The sequence below is a fragment of the Sturnira hondurensis genome, unplaced genomic scaffold, assembly GCF_014824575.4.
Source record: "Sturnira hondurensis isolate 20B ecotype Veracruz unplaced genomic scaffold, ASM1482457v3 Scaffold0014430, whole genome shotgun sequence".
In the NCBI taxonomy this organism is placed as follows: Eukaryota; Metazoa; Chordata; class Mammalia; order Chiroptera; family Phyllostomidae; genus Sturnira; species Sturnira hondurensis.
In genome coordinates this window covers 2053953-2081663 of record NW_028087061.1, presented here as the reverse complement: position 1 = coordinate 2081663, position 27711 = coordinate 2053953, and the positions used below count along the sequence as shown (strand labels likewise).

The following is a 27711-nucleotide window of genomic DNA, read 5'->3' as shown; positions in this document are numbered from 1 at the left end:
CAGCACAGGTTAGACACATGCTCTGAAGACATGGCCTGTTGAGTATGTATTTTGTGCCAAGCTGTGTAGGACATACAGTTCCATCAAAAGGGTGGAGTAGCCGGTTTTTACTGTGAGGGGTGGAGTTCACAAGAGAATTCTAGGGGTGACGCATGACCAAACTGAAGAATACTAGGTTTGGATCCACAAGTACAAGGGTAGGCGGTATCCAGGGCAACTCAACTGTAAACAAAAATGACAACTGCTTATTGTCATCAGGGGAGTGGATGGGCTGATGCAGATATGAGGTCAGAGTGAGGATGTACCTTGGAGAAAGGCGTGTTGGGAGCCTGCAAGGGTTTCATGCGGAATGACAGGATCAGACTTGAAATTTAAAAGAATTTCTTTGGCAGCAGCCTGGACAACAGACTTGCAAAAAGGACCAAGGGCACAGAGGTCATTTAAGAAGCCACTGCAGTGGGTTCAGTAAGGAATGATGAAGGCAATGGTAGGACAGGTGGCCATGTTCTAGACGTGCTTACTGGCAGGAGCCATGTAAGAAGTCTCTGGCTTGGGCAGCTGGGGAGACAGGAAAAAAGGCTGTAGAGGCGCAAGAGGAGCGCGGGACAGCTTCAGTCTGAGCCTGAAGGCGGCCCTCTGCCAGCAACGTCTAGCTGGCAGTTGGCTCGGTGAGATCTATAGAGTTCTGGGGAGCAGTCTGGGTAGATGGGTCACTTTGAAAACCTCACCACAGAAACATGGCATTTGGAGCCCTAGTATGGGACAAGTGGAGGGAAAAGAGGGCAAAAATCATTGCTCTGAGGAGCACCACCAGCATTTAGGGGTGGCAGAGGAACTCCCAAGGAACAGTTTTTAAAGTCAACAGTGTGAGTGCAGCACATTGATCAAGTAAGGTAAGGAGCAATGGCAGGGCACCAGTGCCCAGAGGAATAATAATAGAAATTAATAGCAGCATGCTTTATACATGGCATAATTAATACCAACATTTCACACAAGGGACAAGAACCAGAAGAGTGGATTCAAGTGGGAGAGGGAAATGATGTAACGAAAGTGACTGCAGTGCACCCCATGAAGCAATTACCCAGAGTTCCGTGCCTGTACCGCTCACTCCCCCTCTGCCAATTACTGCTGTTTACAAACATCTCCCAGAAACTTCCCTAAGCTTCCCAACAACTTTGGCTTGGCTTAACAGTATTGTTACATTGACACTGAAACACCAACTTTACAATTGATGCTGCATTTAAGCCACTGAGTGGGTAGGAATTCTCCCCTCAAACTGATCTGCAGTGAGAGCCACAGAGCACTCCCTGTGTCCCCCGAGTGTCTGGTATTGAACTCTGTATATCATGGGGGCTAAATGTTATTTAGGTAAGATGGTTTTCTCTGAAAATATGCCTTAAAAAGCACATGGTGGTGGGTTTAAATCAGTGTTGGCTTTGATAGGTAATTCCAGGTCAATGTATGCTACCTAGGAAGGGAAAATACCATTCACTGAATCCTTCTGAGCCCTAAAAACCCCCTTCGGATAACACACAAAGGACCGGGTGAGACAACGGGGTCCAGGATACATACTTTCCAAAGAAATGATCCAGATAAAAAGTATTAGTAATAAATAGCAGAGGATTCCTATGATGCCATATAGATGTTTTGAAATTAGCGATCTGCTAGTCAAACCCTGAATTATCAATCCCAAAGGAGTTCATCTCTTACTTTTGAAAATAATTCTAAAAAGAAACCGAACGAAGGCACCGAAGAAAATTCTGATGCTCTCTGAATCAGGAAGAAAAACATCCCTAGTTCAGGTTCATTTCAGTATGCTCTACAGTTCAAGTTCTGTATTTTCTAACTCCCACGAACAGAGTGGGAAACAGGACTATGCGAACAGGACCAACAGTGAGCCAATCCCAGCATGTTTCCAATGAGCCTTGGAAGGACAGTAGCTGCCTTCTGCCCGCAGGTCCCACCCTAGTCTTGCCCTTTCCTGCCCCTTCCTGAGGCTCCTTTCCCTAACCTAGAGAGGGGGTAAGAAGTGGGACCCAATGGGACTCAAGTACACAAGATCTGGAGACCAAACCCTGCTCTGGTGGACACAGGCAGCTGAAAAGTCTCATCCTAGGAGCTTGTGAGGATTGCTGGCGTCAACCTCAGGCTGGGGGCTATAAAAAGATGTATAAAGGGTCTGTGAGTTGAGAGCACTTGTAGGAAGCTCTCTGCCTGGCCTTACCATGAGGGGAGAACTCACTGCCCTGTAACACAAAACCGGGCAAAAAGAACACCCGTGGGGCCAACTGAAGATGGTCTCTTGATATGAAGAGAAATTCAGAAGATTCAGGTCCCAGCTTCCCTGGGACAGAAAAGCACTTTGACGATGCAAATGATGCATACAGGATCATTTCTCTACCTCTTTTAATAAGAAACCATATTTCACTTTTTTTGCAGTTTTTAAACAGTTTATTCAAAAGTTTAAAAGTTAAAAGGTGGACATTTCCCCCTTAAACAAATTACCCCCTGCCACTCCCCAACACACGGACTATCACCGCTCCTGTTACATCTCCTCACCCATGCATACCACACACTCTTGCAAAACACGTGGGGAGTCAACACCCCAACTATTTGGTAATACAAAGAAACTACACATTTACAAAAAAACTCTCATTGACTTCCTTTTCACTAATAGATCATGAATGAAAGACTAAGGGGCAGACACATTACCTTCTTCCAGAGTTAATACTTCCTTAATGTTCTTCTTTCTTCCTCTAAGACAGTAAAATCCAAAGCAATTTCACTTACTATTACAACTTTGAATTCCATTTTTCTTTTCTGAATGGCTAAGCTAGGACATACTTTCCCAGATGATCTTAACAACATCAAGACTAGCAGGAAGCAGTCCCCTGGCGGGAGCTTGGCCATGACGCTCCTCCAACAGGTAAAGTTACCACACAGGTGCAAATGATGCTTTCAGAGTTATTGAAATTTTAAAAAGTAATAATGCATTTATATGGAGTCTCCACAATTATCTGACACAGCAAAATTCCCCTAAAGATGGCAGCAGCTGTAAAAGAGAAGGCACTTTGTGCTGCATTTCAGAGGGTGTCTCATGGGAGCATGCCACAGCGGCGCCCTGGCAGCCCCAGCTGTGGGCCACCCTGTCCAGTCGAGAGGAACACCCCCCCAGGAAGGCATCTGCAAAGGAAAACTCTGTAACCATGATCCCAACACAAAATGGTACTTAAAGTTGGGGAATACAAACACAGAAAGAGAAAATAAACACAGGTGCACTGAGGACTGAGCAGTGAACTTGACAAAGATCTGTAGGCTGGCTCTGCAGTGCACCTTCTATTGGGCTGGTTCTTTCCCCACTTTAAAGGAGATTCTGGAGACCAAGCAGGAGCAGCACCTTAGCCAAGAGGATTCCAGGCCTCCTGCCTCTGCCTGGCTCTCCTTACTGGGTTCCCATCGGCAGCACTTGCAGGCATTGCTGGTTCACGGTAACATCCAACTGAGGGATTTTCTGATACAACCGTGAAGAGAAAGTGAGGGTTTTCCACGTGATCCAGGACTCCTTGGCAATGTCCAATGGCTTTAGGAGCCTTCTAAGAGTGACAATGGATCAAGCTGGTATTCCCCCATCAACACTCAGAAAAGCAGCATGAGTATCTCAGATGGGTGGGAAGATAGGAATCAACGGATTGAGGGTCTTTAGCCTAGTACCATAAATAAAGTGCACCATGAATGGAGGCTATAAACTCCACTGGGGTGGGGTACGGGGAGAAACCTCCACCACCGCCCCGGCAGAGAAAGATGGGTCATTTCCTTCAGCCAGAATGCTGGCTGCTGAGGCTTTCATCACTGTGTTATTTCCTTAGTACTATGGAACTTTCGGCTGTAAAGGAAAAGAAATACTTGGTGGGCTTGGCAGAAAGCATATCACAAAATTGCGGAAATTGGCTGTTACTCAGTATAAGTATGCATTACAATTCCAACAATGTGGGATGACAGCTGTTTCTTCCCCCGTCATTCTGATGAACTCAGGAAAACATCTATCAAATTGGCTCACGACACTCCTACGGAAACTGCTTATGGCTGATGTAGTAAAAATGGCTGTTTTTGTTTTCCAGCTTCTCAGATGGCGCTACGAAGAGCATCTACTCACTATCACATTTCAGGCCAGTTTACCAGGATGTACTGGTGGGTTCCATAAACTTCTTGGAAGCTCTTTCAAAAGAGTATGTGAGAGGAACAGTGCAATGCTGCACAAAGAACTCTGCTCTATTTAGGGTTCCATTCCAAGAGTCCTATTTCGCTGCTTTCATGTAGGAAGGTATTGCCCCCCGCGCAGTCAGGCCCTCAAAGCGCTTGTACGTGTAATTGATGAAGACCCAGTCCTTGTTCTTGTAGTCAGTCTCGGGGTGATTACTTGTTGCCACTGGGAAAGAAATAGATGTGAGAGTTCATTTACTGTCTTACCCCGATGGACCACTGGGTACTGAGGACAGGACGTTCTGAAGAAAACACGTTTCTATTTGGGAAAAGTTACGTTTCACTCTGTGCAATTTTGTACATTTGCGCTTGCCTATACATTCCTTGAACCTCATTTGTTTCACATGTACTTTAAAAGTTTTATTTTTCCATTTCTGTCATTTCAGGTTACCTAACCTTTAATTTAATAAATAACAAGAAAAGAGATCTTTGTGATTTACCCAGCCAGCTGAGCAGGTTAAACGTGGGAGTTTGTATTCACCTTTCATTCGACACGGCCTCACTAGTGCTCAGCGTCAGCACTGGAAAATACTTAAGAAGAACCGGAAGAACTGAAGTCCCTCTCCATGTTCTCCACCCTGATTTGTAAACATCACCCCAAAACTGGGGGGTAAGTAATGCATTTGTAAGGCAGCAGGAGGCAGTATTGGTGGTATTACCTGTTGGCTTAAGAATATCAGATTCTGGAAACTCATCGAAGTTTGAGGTATCATCAATGCTTTTGATTTCAATAGATATTGCAGCAGGTCTCTCTCTGCCAAGAATAGACATGCCAAAAATTACTATGATTAGTAATCATGTGGGTCATAACCAATTGAGTCTTCTCCAAAGACCATGACAGGCAGCATTTACATTCTCTGAAGAGCTTCTGACCACGACCAACTAGGCCAACTGACTACAGCCAAAAAAAAATAAAGTACAATGAAAAAAAATATAAGGAACAACTATTCACAGCTAGGAAGACAAGAGCAATAAGGAGAAATTAAAGTCCACAGTTAGGCACTCCCCCTGACGGCCTGTCCCGTCTGCTCCAAGGGAACCTGGACCTTCTATCAGAGGTGCACATGAGCATGGGGCTAAAAATGCAGCACACCGGAGGCAGAGGTAAAAATCACAAGGATGCAAGTCAGAACACAGCTGTGAAACAGATGACAACTTCACCTTCTGTTTAGCAACCAGCAAGCGCTGAGTAAGCGGCCAGAGGCTCTCTGATACAAGTGGGCTGGTGGCCCTCTACAGTCTGGAACGACCTCCTCTCCACCCCTTCTCCTTCTTCATCTCAGTGACAGTGCCTAACCTCTGGGCAGGGACTGTCCTGCAGGTGGTCCCCAACACCAGAGAGGCTGGTGTGTTCCAGGTAACAGAACAGGCTTCTTAGATGTCCCCTTCACCATGGAAGCCAAAGTTCACTTCACCATGGAAACAACTGCTAGGTTCAACATATTCCACGGCTCAGGGCCAACCGGACCCTCCAACTTCTGGTCCTTACCATGTATCAAAAGCAGGAAAACACCCTGAATTTCTAAGAAGAAATTAATGACACGATTTGCCAATAATGATGTTCCCAAATGAGTATTAAACAAACTAGACTTTCTGAAATAACCCTGAAAGCTTTTATATGGATATACCTGATGTGTTCCCAGTCAACGCCTTCGAAAAAAGAATTACGTTTGATCTCCTCAACTCCAGAGGCTCCAACCCTATGTTCCCATTCACAGCAGAATCTGGAAAAGACAGAGGCCTTCTCAGCATACCTCAAGTAGTCTCTTCTTTTTTAGAAGAAATGGGAAGAAGCAGGGGACGACAAATCCAGGAAATAATGAAAGCCTACAAAAATGGATTCACTCATGTTAGAAAGCCTAGGGCGGGGGAATGTTCTCTGACTGATACCTCAAAATTAGGTCCTTGGCCTTCTCAGAGACAGGAACTTCTGGAGGAAAAGTCAAAGTTTCTTTCCAGTTCATCACCTTCTTATATGTCTCTTGAGGGGTCTCAGAACAGAAAGGTGGGTAGCCTGCAGTAAAAAAGGAACTTGGAACTTTAACAATACAGAACTTGGAATCTGAGATTATTCTCAATATGATTCTGTATATCTTCAATGACCTTGTATGTCCTTCCCTCCATGACATAGGCAGGATTTCCACTCACCCCAGAATGTACCTGAACACATTTTTTATATTCCCCCAAACTCCTAAACCCAAAGTAAGGTTGTGCTTCTGGAACCATGAGGGAGCCACCCCATGGCAGGAGCTGGGAAAAGGGAGGAAGACATAAGCAGAGTTGCAGATGTGCGAATGGCTGTGACCAAAGAAGAAAGGAAAGGATGAAACAACATCAGTAAGAAACGACTTCATTTTAAGAACATCTTAAAATGAAGGGTAAAGAGCCAAATGAGTTGAGTAAGAGAAAAAGCATGGTTTTAGCCCTGGCTGCTATGGCTCAGTGCACTGAGTGCTGGCCTGCAAACCAAAAGGTCACTGGTTCAATCCCAGTCAGGGCACATACCTGGGTTACGTGCGGGCCAGGTCCCCAGATGGGGGCAAGCAGGAGACAACAGATCCATGTATCTCTCATACGCCAATGTTTCTGTCCCTCCCTTCCCATCTCTCTAAAAGTAAATAAATAAAAATCTTTAAAAGAAAAGTGATTCTTTTTCTTTCCTTTTTTAAAAAAAACTTTATTTATTTTTAGAGAGGAGAGGGGGGAGAAACATCAATGCGTGATTGCCTCTTACATGTCCCCTACTGGGGGTCTGGCCCACAACCCAGACATGTGCCCTGACTGGGAATCGAACCAGCGACCCTTTGGTCCACAGGCCAGCACTCAATGCACTGAACCACACCAGCCAGGGCTAAAATCTTTTTAAAAATGAAAAAAGTGTGTTTTGGAAGTGACCACCACCCCTCTTCTGAGAACTACAGGCAAGAGGATAAATACATACTATATGACTCCACCTGCCCTCCACACAGATTACAGCCACCCCACAGGCACCCATGCAGTGCTCCCAAAGACAGCGCAGCCAGACAGATGCACTCGCCATCACCCCAAATACACCGACTCTCCTAGTGCTCTCAGGCACAGGGCTACCCCGCTGATGTGTGCCCTAAATGAAACACAACCAATCTGAGTAAGAGGGAGAGAGGTCAGAGAGCTCCATGCTTTGAAGGCCTTGAAAGAGGAAGGGGACGGCAAAGAAGAAGAGTGGATGAGGCAATGCCCAGGTAAAGCTCTCTGCACACGAGGATGTTTAATAAATGCCAGTGACTGAAAGAGCTGCTATATGGAGAGGATGAAAACGCAGGAAAAAAACATGATAAATGATCAGCAAAGCAACCACAGATATCAGTGTGCCACAGAGTACAGGATACATTTTTTGACCAAAAGTTTTCTACCTGGGAAGCTTAACTTTGAAAGATGGGGGAGGAGGAGCCGGGCCAGGTAGCTCAGTTGGCTACCGCATCGTCCCAATATACCAGGGCTGCAAGTTTGATGCCTGGTCACAGCACATTCAAGAAGCAACCAATGAATGCTTAAATGGGTGAAACGACACATCAGTGTCTCTCTCTCTTTCTCCCTTCCTCTCTAAAATCAATAATTTTTTGAAATTAAAAACAAGAAATATGGAGGAGGGGAGGGAACAATCCCAAATTGAAAGAGAGTTTATTATTTATCAATGTAGGAATCTTTCCTGGCTACACAGAAAAAGCCATGTAAAAGCATGCTACTTACCGATGAGCATCTCATACATGATCACTCCAAGCGACCACCAGTCACAGAGCTTGTTGTACCCGGTCTGCATGAACACCTCAGGAGCAATGTAGTCAGGAGTGCCTACTGTGGAGAAGGCCTGAAACACGTGCCACACGTCAGGGAGGAGGCAGGCAGGAGGGCGCCCGGAGTTCTGTTCTACAGACCAAAGGCCACCAGCACCATCTGGAGCTACCCACAAACTAAACATACATGCAAGCCTGATTTGCCAGAACACTTCCAAAATGAAAAATAAAGCTCTGTCAGTGAGGCAAGAGACCCACAGGCACCTGTCATGATGACTAGTACCATGACTTCCTGAGCATCCAGTGAGTGCCAGGCTCTGTTCTTCTTATATGATTATGAGACTATTTAGTCCTGACAAAACCTGGCAAACAGGGCCTTATTAACCCAACTTTGCAGATCTGATGCCCAAAATTGCTTTGCCTAAGGCCTCGGAACTAATTAAGTGGCAGAGTGCAGTTAGGAAATCACCTTGCTCCAAATCACCCCTTTCTGCCACACATATTCTTTGATTTGAGAGAATTATTAAGGGAAGTTTTATTATCAAGAGCTAAAGGTATATCCTATACATCAAAGGATTATAAGTGTCTATTTACCAAACTTAACTCTTTATGTAAACAGTTCTTAGAGGAATGTTTTCTAAGTTAAAATGATCTCTTCTCATACACCAGGACTGTAATGCTGGGGAGGTGCGGCCCAAGCCTCCCAGCGTGGCCAGCACGGAAGGCTCTAATCTTGGTGCTTTCGCTATTACACAACTTCTAGACTTAAAAATTACAGCTGTGTTCTCTTTTTATAATAAACTATTTACTATAAAATATGGCAAACATACAGAAACAAAGCACAGACAAGATAATACACAAGTAACCATTACCCACATTAAAAAGAGGTTAAATAATGTGCCATGTTTGTCTCAGATTGTCTTTTAAAAGAAATAGAACTAAAATGATTAAAGCCTGATAGTCTCCCCCCTCCCTCCCCACCGAGCCTCCCTGAGGCTGCTATGCTTGTATGAGTATGAGTATGGACATAAGTGACACAGCACCAACGCCTTGTGTATTTTGACTTGGGTCTCATACTGTGCTGTACTGTTCTACAAGGCTCCAACTTGCTTGTTTTCCCTCCGATTATAAATGAGAGTAATTCCTGTAGCTCCAGCAGGCCCATTTTATTCCTGTGTACAGTATTCCATTACACAAATGCCAGTGTTTTCTTAATCCATTCTCCTGTAAATGGACTCTTATATTGCTTCCAATGTTTCACTACAGCAACACCCAAATAAACATTCTTTTAACACTTCCTGGACAATTATGCAAAAATTTCACTAGATGTAAGAGAAACAGTGTCGCTGGGTCTTCTACTTAATTAGACAGCTTCCAATTGTCCTTGAAAATGGTTATGCCTGTTTACACACCTACAGTGGGGATGAATATTCCTTATCTCACCAACACTTGGCTTTCTCGCACTTTTTAATTTTTACCAATCAGATGAATATGAAATGAGATCTCAGTTTCAATTTGCATTTCCCTTATTCCCAGTAAGGCTGAGTGCATAGTCATGTATTAATTAGCCATTCAGGTCTTTTTCCTGTGAATTCCTGTTCGGATTCTTTGCTCATTAGTTGTTGTTTTTGTTTTTGTTTTCTCTTTTTAGTTGCATTAACCTTTTTCTTACTGATTCACAGAAATTTTTTTATAAATCCAGGGTATTAATCCTGATTCCTGACAGTAATCCTTTATAGTTTCATATATGTCGAATACCTTCTCCCAATCTGAGGCTTATCGTTTTATGATGACTTTTTAAATGATGTAAATTTGTCACATACCAAAAATTTGTACTTATTAAATTACAAAGCATAATGAAAATGAATGCCCATGATTCAACTGTGGAGCTGAAATATTACCAGTATCACTGAAACTAAACATGTACTCCTCCAAATCCCATCCCACCCTAGTGCCCCTAACCCTTGTTAAGTTCAATTTTACATTTATCATTCCTCGGCTTTTAAAAAGAAATTTAATTTTGCCACATGTTTCTTTAAATGTGATCCTTTTTAGTTTTGTTTTTGATTTGTAAAAATAGCACCATTTACATGCAGTCTTCTGCTATTTGATTTCTCATGTTTTTTTCTAAATTGACCCACAATGTCATTATGTAGCTGTAGTGCAATTATTTTCACTACGGTAAAATATTTTATTTCAGAATGTAACCCTTTTCCTGTTGATGGACAGGAACCACTAAATAATTTCCAGTTTTTGCTATTATGAAAATGCAATAAACATTCTTTGACGCGGCTTCTGGTTCACAGGTGCAAGAGCTTCTCCAAGGCCCACGACTGGGCCAGAACTGCTGAGGTGCAGGGTCTGTCTAGGAACTACGAGGTAATTCGAAAGTAGCAGAATCTTGTGATTTATCTTCTCGTTTACATCTTTCAACATACAGAAATTTTTTTCTTTAAAGTAGTAAAATAAAACACGTTTTTCTTTATGATTTGTACTTTTTGTACCCCATTTGAAAAATGCTGCTTTACTCTGAGGTCATAAAGAAATTGCAGGTATTTGCTGCTAAAATTTTCAAAGTTTTACTTTCCATCTACAATTTACTTTGTGTATACTGTAAGACAGAAACCCATTTTTCTACATACTTATTTATACATCATTTTCTTTTAAATGCACATAATAAATAAGAAATGCCAGGGTGGGGGTTCAATAAAACTGTAAGCCTGAAACAGGGATTGGGCCCCAAGAAGCAGAAATATTTTCCTTCTAATTAAAGGTTCAGAAACTACAGAAACCTTCAAATAGAGACTAGATTTATTCCAGCAAAGCAGAATATTAAGTAAATCTGGTGGTTTGTTCAGAGATTTCTATTAAGAAATCAGAGATATACTGCTATAGGAAAAGAATTACTTCGAGATACGAACGTGGTAAAAAACACCCTTGTTGTGGTCACACAGCACCAACAGCAGGCGCCCCCGTGGTGTGAGGCAAGGTGGTTGCTCTCCCTTCAACGCACTGGTGGTAGGGTTTTCCAGTCTAGGGACTGTCCCCTTCCCAGGCTTTTGTCTGTTTTCCTTACCAAGGTGTCCTCCATCTCTAAGCTCCGAATACCTCGAATCTTTTTCCTTTTGTTGCCGGATATTTACAGCGTCAGGTCGTGCTGTACTCTAAGACAGCTTTGTTGATTGTTAACAGTCAATTCAAACTCATGACATGTTGCAACTTACGATTTCAGAGGAAAGAAAACAATTTCATTTCCTACTCAATCACTTCTGTAAATTCTACACTAAAAAATAAATAATTCTACAAAAAGATCAGATCCCTAGATCGTATTTCATCTTTTACCTCTGTGGTTTAGTAACTTAAAGTTGACACATAACTATTTCCTAACCAGTTACTGAGTCCTAAGGTTACCCAACACCACTAAGCAATTTACAACATTACAATATGATTTAAGCAGCTAAGGAGTAAACCTTAAGCCTCTATTCAGTGATTCTCAATAGACTGAGAAGTAACAGAGTGGGTGAACAATATGATAGACTCATTAACCTAGAGCAGTAAGTTTTCATTAAGCATTAACGTGAACTTCCTGCTTGGTACTAGCTGAATGGGGTCACTTATGAAAGGTCAGAGCACATGATTGATTAATTGATCTTTTGAAGGCTAAGAGGTGCTTTTCATTTTTCTTCAAGTTATCAAAATACATAGTATGAGGATGACCTTAAAATTTTTTCCATTTCTACATAGATAAAATAAAAAGGCAAGAACATTACTCACAGCGTAAGAACTTTGGTTTACTCAGATTTTAAACTATTAAAGGATACTGAACTTCAAATACAGAAACTGTGATACCTCCTTCCTTACAGACCTATAAATGGTTCCCAGTCAGTCTCATGTGACTCTTTGGTACGTGTCAAAGAGCATAAAGGCTGTCTCAAAGGAGAAGGATAATTTACAGTATTTATTAAGTTTAACTACCCCCAAATAAATATTTGTATAGTAGCCAAAGGTTAAATCTTGTTAAAAAAAATCAAAGATTCCTAACCTTTTGTTAGCTTCCAAACACAGGTAAATAGCAATTTCTCAACAATACAGAAGCTATTGTTATGAAATCATCTCTTCCTTAGAAGGTCTCAACCTTCAATACACAGTAAAATCACCCACAGTCCTTTTAAAAATCAAATACTCAGACTATACACCCCAAACCAACTGAACCAGAATCTCTGGGGGTGGGACCCGAACATCAGGATGTTCTGAAGTCCCAGGTGAACCTGACATGCAGCTGAGGTTAAAATCTGCTCTAAGGAGAGACACGACAGAAGCACCTGACCAACTTTGTTCCTGACAGTCCCTCACCCTCAACAAGCTATGTAAACAGGTTTTCCACCACACACAGAATTTAGACATTTAAAGAGTATTACAGTTCCTAGGGAACGACACTATGATGTGACTAACTACACCAAACTTAAGTATCCCCAAGTTAATGTCATAGAAAGACTACCAAAGATTAATTTCAGTTACTGCATCTCCAGGAGTGTTTGGTTTAAGTTAATGCCTCTCCCAGGGCCCAGGTTTAACATAAAAATCATAGTATTCAAAGCATAGTCCAGGACCATAGCCTCAAATAAACTTAAAAAAACCAAACAAGTCTTTCCTTTGAGTCTTTCTTAAACAATTCTACAGGTTTCCATTTTCACATGACTGACAGCTACTTAATAGTGAACCTACTGAGTACTGGACTGGCCAAAAAGACTGTATGGTTTTTCCATAAAATAAAATACATGTTCTTCATTTTCACCAATAACTTAATTGACTGGGATATTTTGAGTATGTCGGTCATCTCCTGCATGGTATATAACACTGACTGTCACCAACCAACGCCTCCACTTGACTGCTATCAACTTCAACTGGTCTCCCTGACCACGGAGCACTGTCCAGTGACAGATCTCCAGCACAAAACTTCACAAACCACTTTTGACTCATTTGATCAGTCACAGCACCTTTTCCATACACTGCACAAATCTTTTTTTGCATTTCAGTTGCATTTTTACCTTTCTTTTTTAAAAATATTTTATTTCTTTATTTTTAGAGAGAGGGGACGGGAAGGAGAAAGAGTGGGAGAGAAACATCAATGTGTGGTTGCCTCTCACGTGCCCCCTACTGGGGACTTGGCCTGCAACCCAGGCGTGTGCCCTGACTGGGAATCAAACCAGCGACCCTCTGCTTCACAGGACTGTGCTCAATCCACTGAGCTACACCAGCCAGGGCGAATTTTTACGCCCTTTCTTAAAATAATACATTATAATGTGCCAAAAGGTTGCTTATTTTTTCCATCTTCAATATTGAAACAACTACACAAAAATTCACCAATTTTGATAAGTTTTTTTAAACATACACTGATATGACAGCCATCAAAACACAATCTAATAAAATTGTCTAGAATCAAGTAAAAGACAACTAAACGCTATTAGAGCCATCTTACAGAGAAAAAAGGAACTTTCTGGCCACCCAATAAGTTATTAAAGATACTGTAGTGAACTCTAACTCAGTCTTTTACTAAGAAGACTGGCTGAGAAACACCACCTGGCAGGCTGCCAAGTTACTGTCACACTTGTGTACACCGCCAAGCAGAGGCGCTGCCCTGTTAGGCAAGGGATGTGCATGGTCATCATTCCGAGTCGGTGGTGGTTTTCCACTGCCGCTATTCTTGCTCTCTAATGACCAGCTTTCAGTTCAGCTTCACCATCACCAATTTCATTTGCCACCGGTTTCTAGCAATGCCCAAGTATGCAGTGACACACACACATTCCTTTGAATTTTCCAATTACTAGACATTAGTACATGTACACTGCACTTCAAATATGAACCAATGAATCAGAATAAAAGTTTGCTAGATAGCAACATTTCACTGTGAATTTGTATTATTTAAATTAACTTCCAACATACTATCGAGGTAAGTCCAACAATGTTATTTTTTAAGCTTGTGGGGCATAATTTTATGTGTATTCACTTAAATATTTATAAAGTAAATAATGAGCATTTCCCTTAAATTTCTCTCCCATTTTAACACTGGTCCCTTTTCCACCACAAAGTAGAAGAGGATGGGGCAGGGAAATGGAGGAGTCTTGACTTGCTGAAGTGAATCAAAATTTTAACAGTTTGAGAACCACCACTGCCTTAAAGTTCTGGGTAGGTATTGGTACCTACCCAGACCTTTATGGTTTTATTTTGGAAGCTCTGCAGCTTTAATATAAACCCTTTACCACCATTAAAATAGGGAAAGGGGGGAACAGGAAGAAAAGGGGTCATTACCAGTATAAAAGCTCAGAGTGAGGTCATCTACTGAAAATGTCACAACCAAAACATCCTATTACCTGCCTTCAAATGACTACTTTGGTGCTACATAACAGTGCTCTATTAAAGTAATCTTAAAAGCAAGGGTTGATATGCTGCAAACATTTATCAAATGTAAATTCACGTGTATATATTTTTAACATATTCATACTTGATTTGTAGCATTTAAGAAGCTACAGCTATTACTTACTAGCTGACGTCTATTTCTCTTCCAGGTTTCTGCCTTCCTTTTGGAATTCATATTCTGGAAAGCTAAAAGCAGAGAAAACAAGTTCTAATCAAAGTTCGCACAGGAATGTTCACTACCTTTTTAGGCTCTGGTTCAAACCACATGAGACACTAAAGCCTGCCAACACGTCAGGACCCCTGGGTGACAGGTTTCCCAGCACGTCCACTAGCCCAAATCGGGGGGCTCTGCAGTGTTTGTTCAAAGCAGCGCACGAGGAGGTTAAGTGGCCTTTCCACACGGATCGTGTGGCCACAGAGGACACAGGCAGGCTTTGATCAGAATTGCAGGAAATCAGTTTCATCAGAAGCAAAGGTCCCAAAAAGTGGACCTAAAACACTTACAACTTCTCAAAATTATCACCACATTTCCAGGAGTAATAACTGTCAATCACAGACTCCTGAATTTATAATACATTATTTGACATAAACTCCTCCTAGATGAACTGTAATTTTACCACATAATTTCAATGGTCTGATGGTGCGCAAGTGAAAAGCAGCACTCATAAAGATAAGTTTCTTCCTGCCGCACAGAAAGCAGCGGGCAGGATACTGCAGATCTGGAACCGCACCCAGGACTTTTCCTCCACTGCCCCACCCGCCTCCCCAGGACCCAACCTCTCAGCAGAGCTCCAAAGCCAGCTCTTGCCGACACCTCATGTAACACATTCGCAGCACGCGCCTTGCCACAGTACACAACTACAACTCAGTTAACGCTCTAAAGCCTCAAAGGAAGACTCGATTCATGTGTCCTGCACATTTAGTTACCAGGGGAACAGCTTTACTGGGCCCAGGTAAGGAACAAAAAGGCTAACATCACTGTTACCACTTACTGAAATCACTGGGAAGGCTGTGGTTCAAATTCCTGTAAAATTCTGTCCTATGTGCTTTCTTCAGGCCTGTGCAAAGGCCAAAGTCAGAAAGTTTCACATGGCCCTACGAGGAAGAAGAAACAAGGTAATGCAAAACATTCCTGCCTGTGGAACAGTGTTACCTTCTCCAGCTCCTTGCAGCATCCGTTACAGCTCCACAGCCAAAGTACACTGCCTTTTTTTCCCTTTTTACAGGGAAAATATACATAATAGCAAATAAATTTTTAAAAGATTACCCCAAGTTCTATTATACTAATAAAGTATTTTCATTTTTGCTATTATCTTTGTTTTTGTTCTAACATAAACTTTTAAACATAGTTGAAGACAGCATCTAAAGACACTTTTACTTCTTAAACTAACTCAAACATTCTTCTGTTTATATAGTCTTTTTAACTGTCATTTTTGATATTTATAGATAATATCCAAATGGCTTAGTTCATCACTGCTTAGCTCACACTCCCTCATCTGCACGTCATTCACCCCCAACCCTTCACTCTCCCTGTGCTGCGGACCACACGCATTGTGACCCAGAGGGCCTCTGTGCCCCAGCCCAACCACACCTGGTCCAGAGGCCGATCTTAATACATGGTTGTTAAATAATGAACAAATCTTTGCTCATATAACTTCTCCTTCTCTTGGATTCTTTCAGTAGGATAAATTCCAAGGAATATACTATTCCAAAGACAAAAGGAATAAACTTTACTACACAGTTCTTAATAAATGTAGCCAGAGTACATTTCAACCTTACATCTCTAATTCTACCACTCCCTTCCAGGAAAACTCACACCACACTTTAAATGTGTTGTCTCATTTATATTTCTTAAGCCACACTTCACAGACTGAGAGTCAAGACAAGGCAGCTGGTTAAATGGCAAAACCAAACCAGAAATCAACATGTTCTTTCTCCCCAGGCCAGGATTAGCTAACCCCTGCAACCCTCTGATCTCATCTGGAAAATGGGGATAATGACATCTTCCTGGTAGGAATGATGAGAATTAATGGAGACAGGGCTCCTAACTAGCCCTAAGAAAGAGATAGGTGTTCTTAGGGTGGTTAAATTTTAAGTAAAGGAGATAAAACCAAAAACAGGGGAGAAAATCCCAACGCTCGGGGATCTACACTGCTCCAGGGCACAGAGTTATTCAATACAAGTGTTGTGGCCAATGTCTGAGCCCCAGAGACTTGAACACATGTGGCCATTCCATGACACCACCTTCCTTCAGGCCCTAACATACAGCCTTCCCAGGGTACAAGGCTACAGAAGCCCTGCTCAGATGGGTCAGGCTTTACTTCGTTTTGATTTTCAAGAAGTCCCATTAAGTTCAACAGGGTGTGTGTGTGTGTGTGTGCCGCCACGCATGCCACAGGGTAAACTGTCAAACAAAGACAGCTTTGAGCCTGTTAACCTGTCTTTTTTTTTGAGATTTGCAAATAACTTGTTCTACAAGTCGAGGAACAGAGGTTAATTTGTAGTTCTCATAATTACATGTTCTACCTGGATACCGCTAAGAAAGGAGTGTGCCTTGGAGAGCAGTGCCTGGAGCAAATGCTATTCAAACCTAGATTTTCACAGAATTCTGCCGCTATTCTGAGTATACGGCAGTCATTCGAAACTTCTGTATTTTCCCTTCTACAATATATATGGCTGAATACACAAATGAGGTCACCTGTGAGAACACTTATTCTACAAGTCTGGGCTAGCACATTATAGAAAATAAATATGCTCCTAGCAGGATCCCCATTCCTCCTCAGCAAGACTGACTCCCAAGTCCTTAGCCTTCAGTGTTTGCAGAACCTGGTCACTGACTACAGGGGACAACTAAGCCAGTCCTGAGGCGCCTTGGGGCCAGGGTCAGGGCCAGGGCACTCGAACCCAAGACCAACAAAGTAGAGCCAGTGCCTCATTACAAATATATCTGAACTTAGTAACACAGAAAAATACTTTTATATACATTAACATTTTAAATACCAAGCTATTTATTTTAATGATGCTAACTATATATAAATTATTGACAGAAGCAGAAAAAGTACTGAAGCTATTATACCAAAATAGTACTTATCTATGAACGATCCAATTATTGGTATATTTCTTCTTTGTAACTCTCTGTATTGTTCAAATGCTCTACTATGAACATGTATTATTCTTATAGTAAAGAAAAAACTATTAACCAGAAGACATCATCTGACAATTCTCCTGCCCTCCTAACAGAAAGATAAAAGTTTTTAAAGAAAAAAAAAATTCAGGTTTTTCAACAGTAGCAAGATAATTGTCAAAAGACTGCAAGAAAGAAAAATACTCTAGAATTACATTTATTGGGTTGGCCAAAAAGTTTGTATAGTTTTTTTCCACAAAATAAAAGGCACAGTTTTCATTTTCACCAATAACTTTACTGATTTGGATATTTTGAGTATGTCGGCTACCACCCGCATCATATAACGATTGTTCTCAATAATGTCTCAACTTGATCACTATCTGATCTACCTGAGTGAGAAATCTCCAGCACAAAACTTTACAAATCATTTTTTTATTAGATAAGGGTTTATGTTTATTTTTTTAGGGTTTTATTTCTTCATAATTTTTTTTATTGTTCAAGTACAGTTTTCTGCCATTCCCCCAACCTCTCCCCCACAAACCACTTTTGACACATTTGATCAGTCACAGCACCTTTTCTAAACACTGGACAAATCTTTTTTTTTTTTGCATTTCAGTTGCATATTTACCCTTCTTAAAATAACAAAGCATAGTATGCCAAAAGGTTGCTTACTTTTTTCCATCTTCAATATTAAAACAACTACACAAATTTACCAATTTGGACAAGTTTTGTTTTTAGACTTATTTATTTTTAGGGTGGAAAAAGAGGGCAAGAGACATCAATTTGTGGTTGCCTCTTGCATGCCCCCTGCCCAGGACCTGGGCCACAACCCAGGCATGTACTCTGACTGGGAATCGAACCAGCAGCCCTTTGGTTTGCAAGCCAGTGCTCAATCCACTGAACCACACCAGCCAAGGTGAGTAAGTTTTTTTAATGCACGCTGATATGACAGCTGTCACAGCACAACCTAACAAAAGTGTTTCAAATGAACTTAAAGACAGCTAAGCGCCACCAGAGCTATCTTACAGAAAAAAGGAAACAAACTTTTTGACCAATACTTTTCTACTTAAAAGAAATTTCAATCTAGACAACAATTCTGTGTAACAGAACATAACATCCTACAATTTTAGAGCTGGAAGTAACTTTGGAGCTTCTCTGAATCAATATAGTCACTTTACAGGTAAGTGAGGTCCAGAAGGTAAAGACTTCCAAAAACTATCCCACAGCACAGAGGATACTCTCCAAATCGCTGTGAGCTTAAGAACCAAGCAACTAAGCTCACCTGCATATCTACTGGGAAATACAAAAAGGCCATTACAGAGGCTGAGCAGGCCTCTTCTTTAAACAGATGGCCTAAGATCTGGGACCTACACATGGGAGTTGTGTCTGTCACTTGTTGGCATTGCTTCCTGGTTCCTGGCTGGATTCCTCACCTGACAAGGCTGCCCAGCAGAAGTGATGCCTCAGTAGAACTGCATGCTAAGAGAAGATGACTTTTTGGCTTTATTACAAAATAACCTTCTAAATAAATTTCACCCTTAATCATTTTCAAAATGTCTGTTATCTCTAGGAGGAACATGCAATCTAATTAGAGAACCATAAGCCATTCAAAGAAAGGAAGTCAACAGCAAACTTACCTGTAAAAAAGGAGGGAGGGAGAGGGAGAGGGAGGGAGAGCGAGAGACAGAAAGAGAGAGAGAAGCACACAAGGTAGTTCGGAGCACCACAGCTTCCCCACTGGCACTGCCACAGGCAGTGCAGGAAGAGGCTGCTCACCAGGGAGACAGACACACACAGCCACCCTGCTACCCCAGCACCCCGCAGTACCTTGCTGTCCAGGAGAAGGTTGTCTGGTTTGATGTCTCTGTGGATGAATCCAAGTTGGTGAATGGAGTCTATGGCTAGTACTGTTTCTGCTATATAAAACTGAGTCTCCTCCTCTGTCAAGGTGTCTTTTTTCATCAGCAGAGTCATCATGTCCCCTGGAAACAAAAAGATAAAAACCACCACACACACAAAACACATGAGTAAGTGCCTGTTTTCAGATATGTCTTCCCTATCTGCCAACATAAGGCCTCTGCTGTGTTACAGAGACTGACCCCCGACGCCACTATGGGCAAAGATGCTAAGTGGCTTGCAACACTTAAAAGGTCAAATTCCTAGCCGCGGAGAGCAAAGCACTTTGGCCTAGCCTAGCTGACGCTTACCACTGAGCTATGATTTCCATTTCATATTGAGAGAAAAAGAAAAGTTCTCTCACACTAAAAAAAAAAGTAAGTTTGCTTATGATAAATTTTGACCTGGGGATAAAGCTGCTTTCCTTTTTAACTTTGCACAAATGTCTGCAAACTTCCTAGAACCAAATGGCATTTTCACATAAGTTGTACTGCCATTATTATATAGAGAGACTGAAATGCCAAACAATAATAAGCATTTGGGGAGGCTGAAAACAGACCCGCCAATTACTATTCACAAAGCACTAGAACATAAACACAAAAGTGAGATTTAGGAAGCAAAATGCTAGTCAGCAAAAACTGAAACTAAACTGAAAGTGGGGTGGCTGCTTCCCCAGAGTGCACACATACTAACCACCTCCCCAAAGCAGTGAGGTTTCTTCCTTCAGTGTTTTATTACAGGTATTTAAATATACACTGATACGCTTTGTGCAATTTTTACAACATATTATCAATAGTTTAATAATTAAAAGGTAACTTCCTTGTTTTCTGCAAATTCAAATTTTAATTATACGAGCAACATAAAATGGCAAAACAAAGATTCTGATCCTAACGCAACAATTAAGACAAAAGCAAATTAAGTCTAATACGTAGTTTAAAGCTAAGAAAAGCAGGAAAGCCATTTATGTTAGAAAATAGGGAAAAGAGAAAGAAAACTGATTTTAATAGAGCATCATGTTGTGTTTTTAATTTCATTTCATTCTTCACTGGGAATTTTTCTATTCTTAGAGAAAAGTGGGTATTTTACCCCTATGTAAAAAAAAACCCCATTTAAGCCTTTTATTTAAATGCTCTTTTTTTTTTTTACCCAAGACATGAAAAATATGAATCCCTACTCACTCCTGGCAGTCACACATGCAATCTGGAGGCACACTAGTGACATAGGACAGTGTGCCCAGGCCAGCTCTAAGGTAGCCATGTGGCAGCCAATGGCCTCCCGCCTGCCCAGGTGATCAGAGCTCAGGCCAGGTGGTGTAAGGCTCCGCAGGCCAGCTCCACCAGGTGCACGGGGCCGGGTCAAGGAGACATGAGCAGCTATGGAAGTTGGTACAGGTAAGGTTGAGGAGACACATGCCAAGGGGCTAGTGACAGAGCTGGTTCTTATTCCTGTTTAAGAATCAGCATCTAAATAGTAAAAAGTTTCCCCTCATTCTATATTTCTTTTTAACCATCAATTATTAATAAAATATTACTGATAACCCTAGATCTAAACTAAAGGTTGTCACAAAATCAAAATATTATGCCACAATTATATTTGCTTTGCTATAGAACCAAAGGAGAAAAAGTTTTCTTTTTTTCCCACCAGAGTTTGCTCGCAGCTCACCTTCTGGGAAACAGGCTGTGTTTCCCAGAAGAGACAGTAGACACTGTTCTGGGTTTGTCTGGAGCTGTCTTATAGGAGGTGCACATGCTAAATTACATGACACATAAAAATCTCAGAAATAAGGAACTCATTCTGGCTACTAGTATAGGTAATGAGAAATTTCCTCCTCATTAATATAAGTTATAGAAAAAAGAAACAAAAGAATTGAAGCAAAGAACGTTACAGTTTCCATTTTGTCACTTGGGAAACTGATTATACATGATGCCCACTGACAGGAGAGCAGGCAGAGTCTTTAGTTTAATCTTATACATTTAGAAAGAAAAAAGAAGGAAATGTCCATCTGAAATCATGAGAACAAATTAGAAGGTTATTTTCGTGGCACTAAGAATTGTAGAAAGGCACCCCGTACCAGATAGGTTACTGACTTCCTTACAGACCTAAAAAAGACATAGAAAGTAACTTTGTGAGCACGGATTAGAAAGGAGGGTTAATTGAGGTGAGAAAGAAGCCACAGAACAAAAAGGAAAAATGACCTTTCATCGTCAAGTAATTACCTCCAGGCAGGAACTCCATGATTAGGTAGAGGTTTAGCTTATCCTGAAAACTATAGAACATTTTCACAACCCACAAACTGTCTGCCTCCACTAGTATGTCACGCTCCGCACGAATGTGGCCAACCTGGAGGTATATGCATTTGATTAATGACAAGACTTGCTCTGCTTTATTAGACTGAATATTTGTTTAAACAATTTAAATACTGTTTTGAATATTATATTGTGATGATGCAAAAGATCTAATTCATGCTTAGGCCAACCTACTAACTCAAAACTGACAACATTTGACTTGGCAGTATTCAGTAATGAAAACTTAAGTGATGAAAGGCTTAAAAAATGGCAAAATGAATGGCTGTCATGCAAACAGCAACTTTAACAGCACTAAAAATCAAACCTCTGATTAATTAAAATCACCACTGTTTTTCATACCTTTGCGTTTCAATACAGTACTCCCTCCTTATCAGAGAGGGATATTTTCTAAGACCCCCAGTGGAAGCCGGAAACCAAAGATAGCAGGAAACCCTACCTATACAGTGTTTTCCCCTATATACACACACCTATGATAAAGTTTAATTTATAAGTTAGGCATAGTAAGAGGTAAACAACAATAACTAATAATAAAACACAATTATAACAATATACTGTGAAAAAAGTTATGTGAATGGTTTTGAGTTGAACACAAGCACTGTGATGCCACATCAGTCAGTCTGACGACCAAGGCGGCCACTAGGTGGCTAACAGTGGGGTAGTGTATACAGTGTAGGTACAGCAGACAAAGGGATCCGTACCCCAGACAGACAGGATGGGATGGTGTGTGATTTCACCATGCTACTCAGAAAACAGCGCTCAGTTTAAAAGTTATGAACTGTTTATTTCTAGAATTTTCCATTTTATATTTTCAGACCACAGTTTAACACAGGTAACTGAAACCATGGAAAGTGAAACTGCAGATAAGGGGGGGGACAAGTGTAATCTTTTATGATATAAGTAATCTCAAGATGAGACTCTCTAAAAAGTCCTGGCACAGCCCTGGATGGTGTAGCTCAGTAAACTGAGTGCAGGCCTGTGAACCAAAGAAAGGGTCAAGGTTATATTCCCAGTCAGGGTACATGCCTGGGTTATGGGCCAGGTCCCCAACAAAGGGTGCACAAGAAGCAACCACACATTGATGTTTCTCTCGATCTCTTTCTCCTTCCCTTCCCCTCTCTCTAAAAATAAAAAAATAAAATCTTAAAAAAAAAAGTCCTGGCTCAGGTGTGCAAAGGCATGTGCAATGCCAGTGCCCTCACTGACAACTCTAGAATACTATGACAACCCAGCACTTAGGTCGCTGCCGTGCTCAGAGTATGTACCCAAACAATTCTTACTGAATTGAAACATATGAGCACCTAAGAAAAGTTTTAGGTTCAAATTTATGGTATTTCCAGTTTTCTACTCTTACTGAAATATCTAGCTAAGGAGGCCAAGTTGCCAAAGGTTTGGGAGAACAGGTAGAATTCATTAAAAAACATTTTATTGTAAAATTTACCTTATCTACTTATAATATGTAATGGTAATCAAAACAGTGCTGCATATTACCAAATCCAGCCCCCTCTCCTCTTATGCAAAATGCAAAGTTGGGTTGAATAAAATCTAAGCTTATAAAGCCCAGTCTAATCCTTGAAGAGAGGTTTTGGTCTTAGATGCCAACAGGGCTTGAGTTTACAATGTGTTCAGAGGTAAAGATGTACTGAAGTTCGCAAACCAGCACTCCTTTTGGCATCTCGGCCCATGGGTGTTGTTTTGTTAGATACAATGTTCTATATGCTTTTATTGGAATGTCTTTTTTTTATACAAGTCTCATACTTGTTCTACAAAGCAGAGATTTCTTTTTTTTTAATTTTTAAAATTTTATTTATGTATCTTCAGAGAGGAAGGGAAGGAGAGAAGGAGAGAAATATCAATGTATGGTTGCCTCTCGTGAGTCCCCTGCTGGGAACTGGCCTGCATCCCAGGCATGTGCCCTGACTGGGAATCGAACCACAATCATGTGGTTTGCAGGTCCATGCTCAATCCACTGAGCTTCACCAGCCAGGGCTATTGGAATGTCTTTAGCAAAGCCAGGCAGCCTTCCATTCCAGCCTTCCACAAATCCTACCCCTCTCCTGGCTTATACCTAAACTGCCTCATTCTCTCACACTAATTCCCAGGGGCCTGAAGGCATTTGAGTTTACTTACTGAGTTTCCAACTGCTACTAAAATTGTTCCATAAATTTTTAAATAGAAACATTTTTATACCTCTACTAACAGCATGAAGGTGGGAAAAATGGAGCATAGGGTGACAAGGAACAGAGCTATGAATCATAGTGAAGTCCAGTAAAGCTACTGCCTTTACTCAGGTTTAATACAGTAGCAACCTTCTGGAAAACACTAATGCCACTTGCTAAACAGTAGCCATGGCTTTGACCAAGTCATTACCAGACAGGAATATGGTACAAGGCAGCCTCCACCTGCCTCTGCTTCCCCTGGCTCCTGTTAAGGCCTGTCCCTACTGCAGGGAGCAAAGAAAAGGTGAGGTACTACTACTACCACTTGGAGGACAGGCTGGTGACTACAGCATCCCCTGTTTGTCAAGGGGAAAGCTATGGTCACTTAAGTTCACCTTGTCCTTCTCTCCTGGGGCTGAATCAGCAGCTAGGGTCCTCAAGATCAAGGAGTGGAGCCCTGGCTGGTGTGGCTCAGTGGACTAAGCACTGGTCTGCAAACCAAAAGGCTGCTAGTTCCATTCGTGGTAAGGGCACATGCCTGGGTTGCAGGCCAGGTTCCAGGCCAGGTTTCCAGGTGGGGAAATTCGAGAGGTTACCAATTGAGATGTTTCTCTCCCTCTCTTTCTCCCTCCACTCCCCTCCCTCTAAAACTAAACAAAACAAAACAAAACAAAATACAATAAAATAAAGATCTAGGAGTAGAGTAGGGTAAGGGTAGGTTATCCTTACCCTTATCAGAAGTTCCAATTCCTGTCCCATTCCATAACTATTTAATGGGGTGGGGAATTACAGGCTAGTTGCTACCCTGGGCACTAGGGAAACAGATACAAGTCAGTCTTTTATCCCACCTGAATACTATGACCAGCATCACAATTAGAGGTTTCCCTTTTTCACTGAAAGAGAAACATGAAGAAACTAGCTAAATGCTGGTCTCTTATCCTTTAAAATTTTCCAGGTGGCAAAAATTTCCACCCTGTGGGACAAATAACAACCTGAACTTTCTGTGGGTTGTTATTAATTCTTGATCAGTTTAATAAAAGCAAACAAAAAACTTTTCCTCTGAAAAGGCACCTATACCTAGCTAACAAAGAGTTAGGCTCTGAATCCTAACTTAGTCAGCCACACCCGAAAGTAGTGGACCTGCACTGGTCTACTTCCACTCCCACCTAGTGTGACTGCTGCTCACGCTCCAGGATGGCGACCCACAGAGACTGTGGCCAGGAGCCCTCACTGGACCACACTGAGATCAAACGCAAGGAGCTGAGTCCAATGGCAAGGTGGACTCAAATCCTAATCCTAACAAATATCTCCTTTACTTTCATTTAGAAAAGTTTTAGGAATTAATCTTGAAGGAGGCACAACATTTGAGAACACGTTTTTGCACAATGTCTGGATCACCTGTCACCGTGCTTGGGAACGGGCACAGGTTATCGAGGGTTAGTACGTGAGGGCCATGACATGCGCTTCTTTACCATCTCATTCTGAGTGCAGTTAGTTGATAAAGGAAGATTTGGAACCTTGGGTAAACCTATAGGAAATACGGCTTATAAAAATAAAACTTGTGAAATACAAAATATACTAACTAATCGACAGTTTTACAGTTTCCTTTTCAAGATCAGCTAAAACTCTTTCAGTGCTTACACCCCATACCACATACTAATTTTTAGATAACACATAAATAGAGCTGATGTGCATTTTTAGTATGTTGGTGTTAGCATTAACTATAATGCCTGAAGATTTACTGACATGTAAATCTCAATCCAAATTCCTAGGAGTCTAAAGCTTCTGGGGAACGTGAAAATTAAAGAGAAAATATAAATTCCAAGTCTGGAGCTGGAATTTACATGAAATCTCAGTGATTATACCTCCTCTCAAGAGGCAGAAAGGACTAAATGTGGGGCCAGCCTCCCCACTCCTGGGCTCTGCACCCAGAGCTCTCCTGGTCCCTCCAGAGAGAAAGAGCCTCTCTTTGCCTTCCTGTAGCATCTGATCTTTTACAGGATATTTACAGGCGTCACCCACTACAGCTTGTTCTTAAGTATCCAGTTAAATTAAACTAGATTTGCCCTGGCTGGCGTAGCTCAGTGGATTGAGCGTGGGCCTGCGAACCAGACGATCGCGGTTCGATCCCCAGTCAGGGCACATGCCTGGGTTGCAGGCTGGTTCCTTGCAGGCTAACTACCAGCAGGGGATGCACAAAAAAAGGCAACCATACATTGATGTTTCTCTCCCTCTCTCCTTCCCCTCTGAAGATAAATAAATAAATAAAATCTTAAAAAAAAATTAAACTAGATTTACAGAAACTCTGCATTCTCATTTTTAATATTATTTAACATTTACAATTTATTTTGCACAAACTACTCATGTATCTTTTTAGGTTTTAAAAGTGCTCTTAATCATTAGTGAAGAATGTGCACTGCTCTGCTGTCTGCATATTTTTTTCAAATTCATTCGAGAAGGCTGTTCTCTCTTAGGTAATGATGAGCTTACACAGAAGACACAGCTTTGATTCCAGTGAACAAAATAAAGTACAGTAAAACACATTTTAGATTGCCAATTCCAAATTCTAATTCCTAAGCCTCAGTTCCAAAGAGTATCTGCAATTCCTATCTCAGCATTCGGTAAGGAACGGGCCACCACATCAGTTGTCACCTAAGAGAAGACGCCCTGTGAGCAACTGGGACTCCCAACAGCAGGCGCTTCTCTGATAGGTTCTTGACTTTAAGAAGACTGCATAAAATGTGTAGGCATTATTTATACTTTTAAAATATATATAACTGCTTCTTTGTTGGATAAGTAACATTATATATATATATATATTCAAACTTGACAGAGCTAAAGAAAACTGTAATAACAATATACATTTCAATTAAGCAAAAGGAACAGTTTTAGGAGAGAACAAGTTCATAGGCTGACTCAAATCCCTACTATAATTGGGTTTTACCTGCTCTTTTTCAAGCATATCTGCTTTACGGAGTATTTTCATTGCATACACATGCCCTGTATCTTTCTTCTGAACAAGCCGCACCTAAAAGTTATTTAAAAAATGCCAAGTTAAAAGTTTACAATGCCAAACTAAGGCTCTCATGTGTTATAGGAATGTTTAAACTAAAAAGGTTTTACCATTTATATAAGCAACTAGCGATACCAAAGCAGAAGAAAGTGCTCTATGATGTATGAAAATGGATACATTCCACCCAGCGAAGCCAGTGCTGGAGACACCCTCAGATATCTCCACACGTGAACAGCTCTGGCTCCCCAGTTGAACAAAAACAATCTAATGTCAAGCCCTCGTTTTTTAACTTAAGGGCTCATTAAAACCATGGTACATGTCACACAGTCAGCTCCGAAAACCTCAGTAAATAATTACAACAACGTTTAAAACAATAGCAAAAGTTCATGTGCAGAAAAAAAAATATCTGGAAGGGAAAAAATCTAAAATTTATAATTAGGGAAATAGGGGTTTAAGCAGTTTTCCTGTCAATTTTCCAGTGTTTTTAATAGAGAATAGATAAATAGATAAAAAGAAAATTAATGGTCTACTGTACAACCCCCCCAAAAAAACTTCTTGGCAATTCCCTGCACATTCTTCCCTTCCTCACCCAAGCTATGTATGTTTTCTTCTTCCTGAACCTTTGTTTTCCTGACTGAATCCCATGTCCCTTCCTCACTGAACGGAAAGCAATTTAGAGGGGGTACTGTCTGTTTCCCTCTCTTAAGAGGCCAACAGGGATTCTCAATGCTGAGGGATCAATTTAATCTTCTACCTGTGCTTTTGT

At 41.2% G+C, this 27711-nt stretch overlaps 1 protein-coding gene across 3 annotated transcripts in view; it reads right to left on the bottom strand.

Moving 5' to 3' along the window:
• Window positions 1-2435: 2435 nt before the first annotated feature.
• The window catches only part of STK38 (serine/threonine kinase 38), a 45448-nt gene continuing 20172 nt past the window's right edge, over window positions 2436-27711 (bottom strand). For 2 of the 3 annotated variants that reach the window (XM_037063301.1, XM_037063302.1), the window contains exons 5-14: window positions 26877-26960; window positions 21687-21810; window positions 19402-19556; window positions 15443-15545; window positions 14575-14636; window positions 7990-8107; window positions 6151-6274; window positions 5889-5984; window positions 4920-5014; window positions 2436-4426 (exon numbers count right to left, since the gene is read on the bottom strand). In XM_037063301.1, coding sequence (XP_036919196.1) covers window positions 4296-4426; window positions 4920-5014; window positions 5889-5984; window positions 6151-6274; window positions 7990-8107; window positions 14575-14636; window positions 15443-15545; window positions 19402-19556; window positions 21687-21810; window positions 26877-26960 — 1092 coding nt within the window. In that variant the 3' untranslated portion in view covers window positions 2436-4295. The remainder of the gene's footprint in view (window positions 4427-4919; window positions 5015-5888; window positions 5985-6150; window positions 6275-7989; window positions 8108-14574; window positions 14637-15442; window positions 15546-19401; window positions 19557-21686; window positions 21811-26876; window positions 26961-27711) is intronic. The other variant, XM_037063303.1, reaches the window with a different exon arrangement.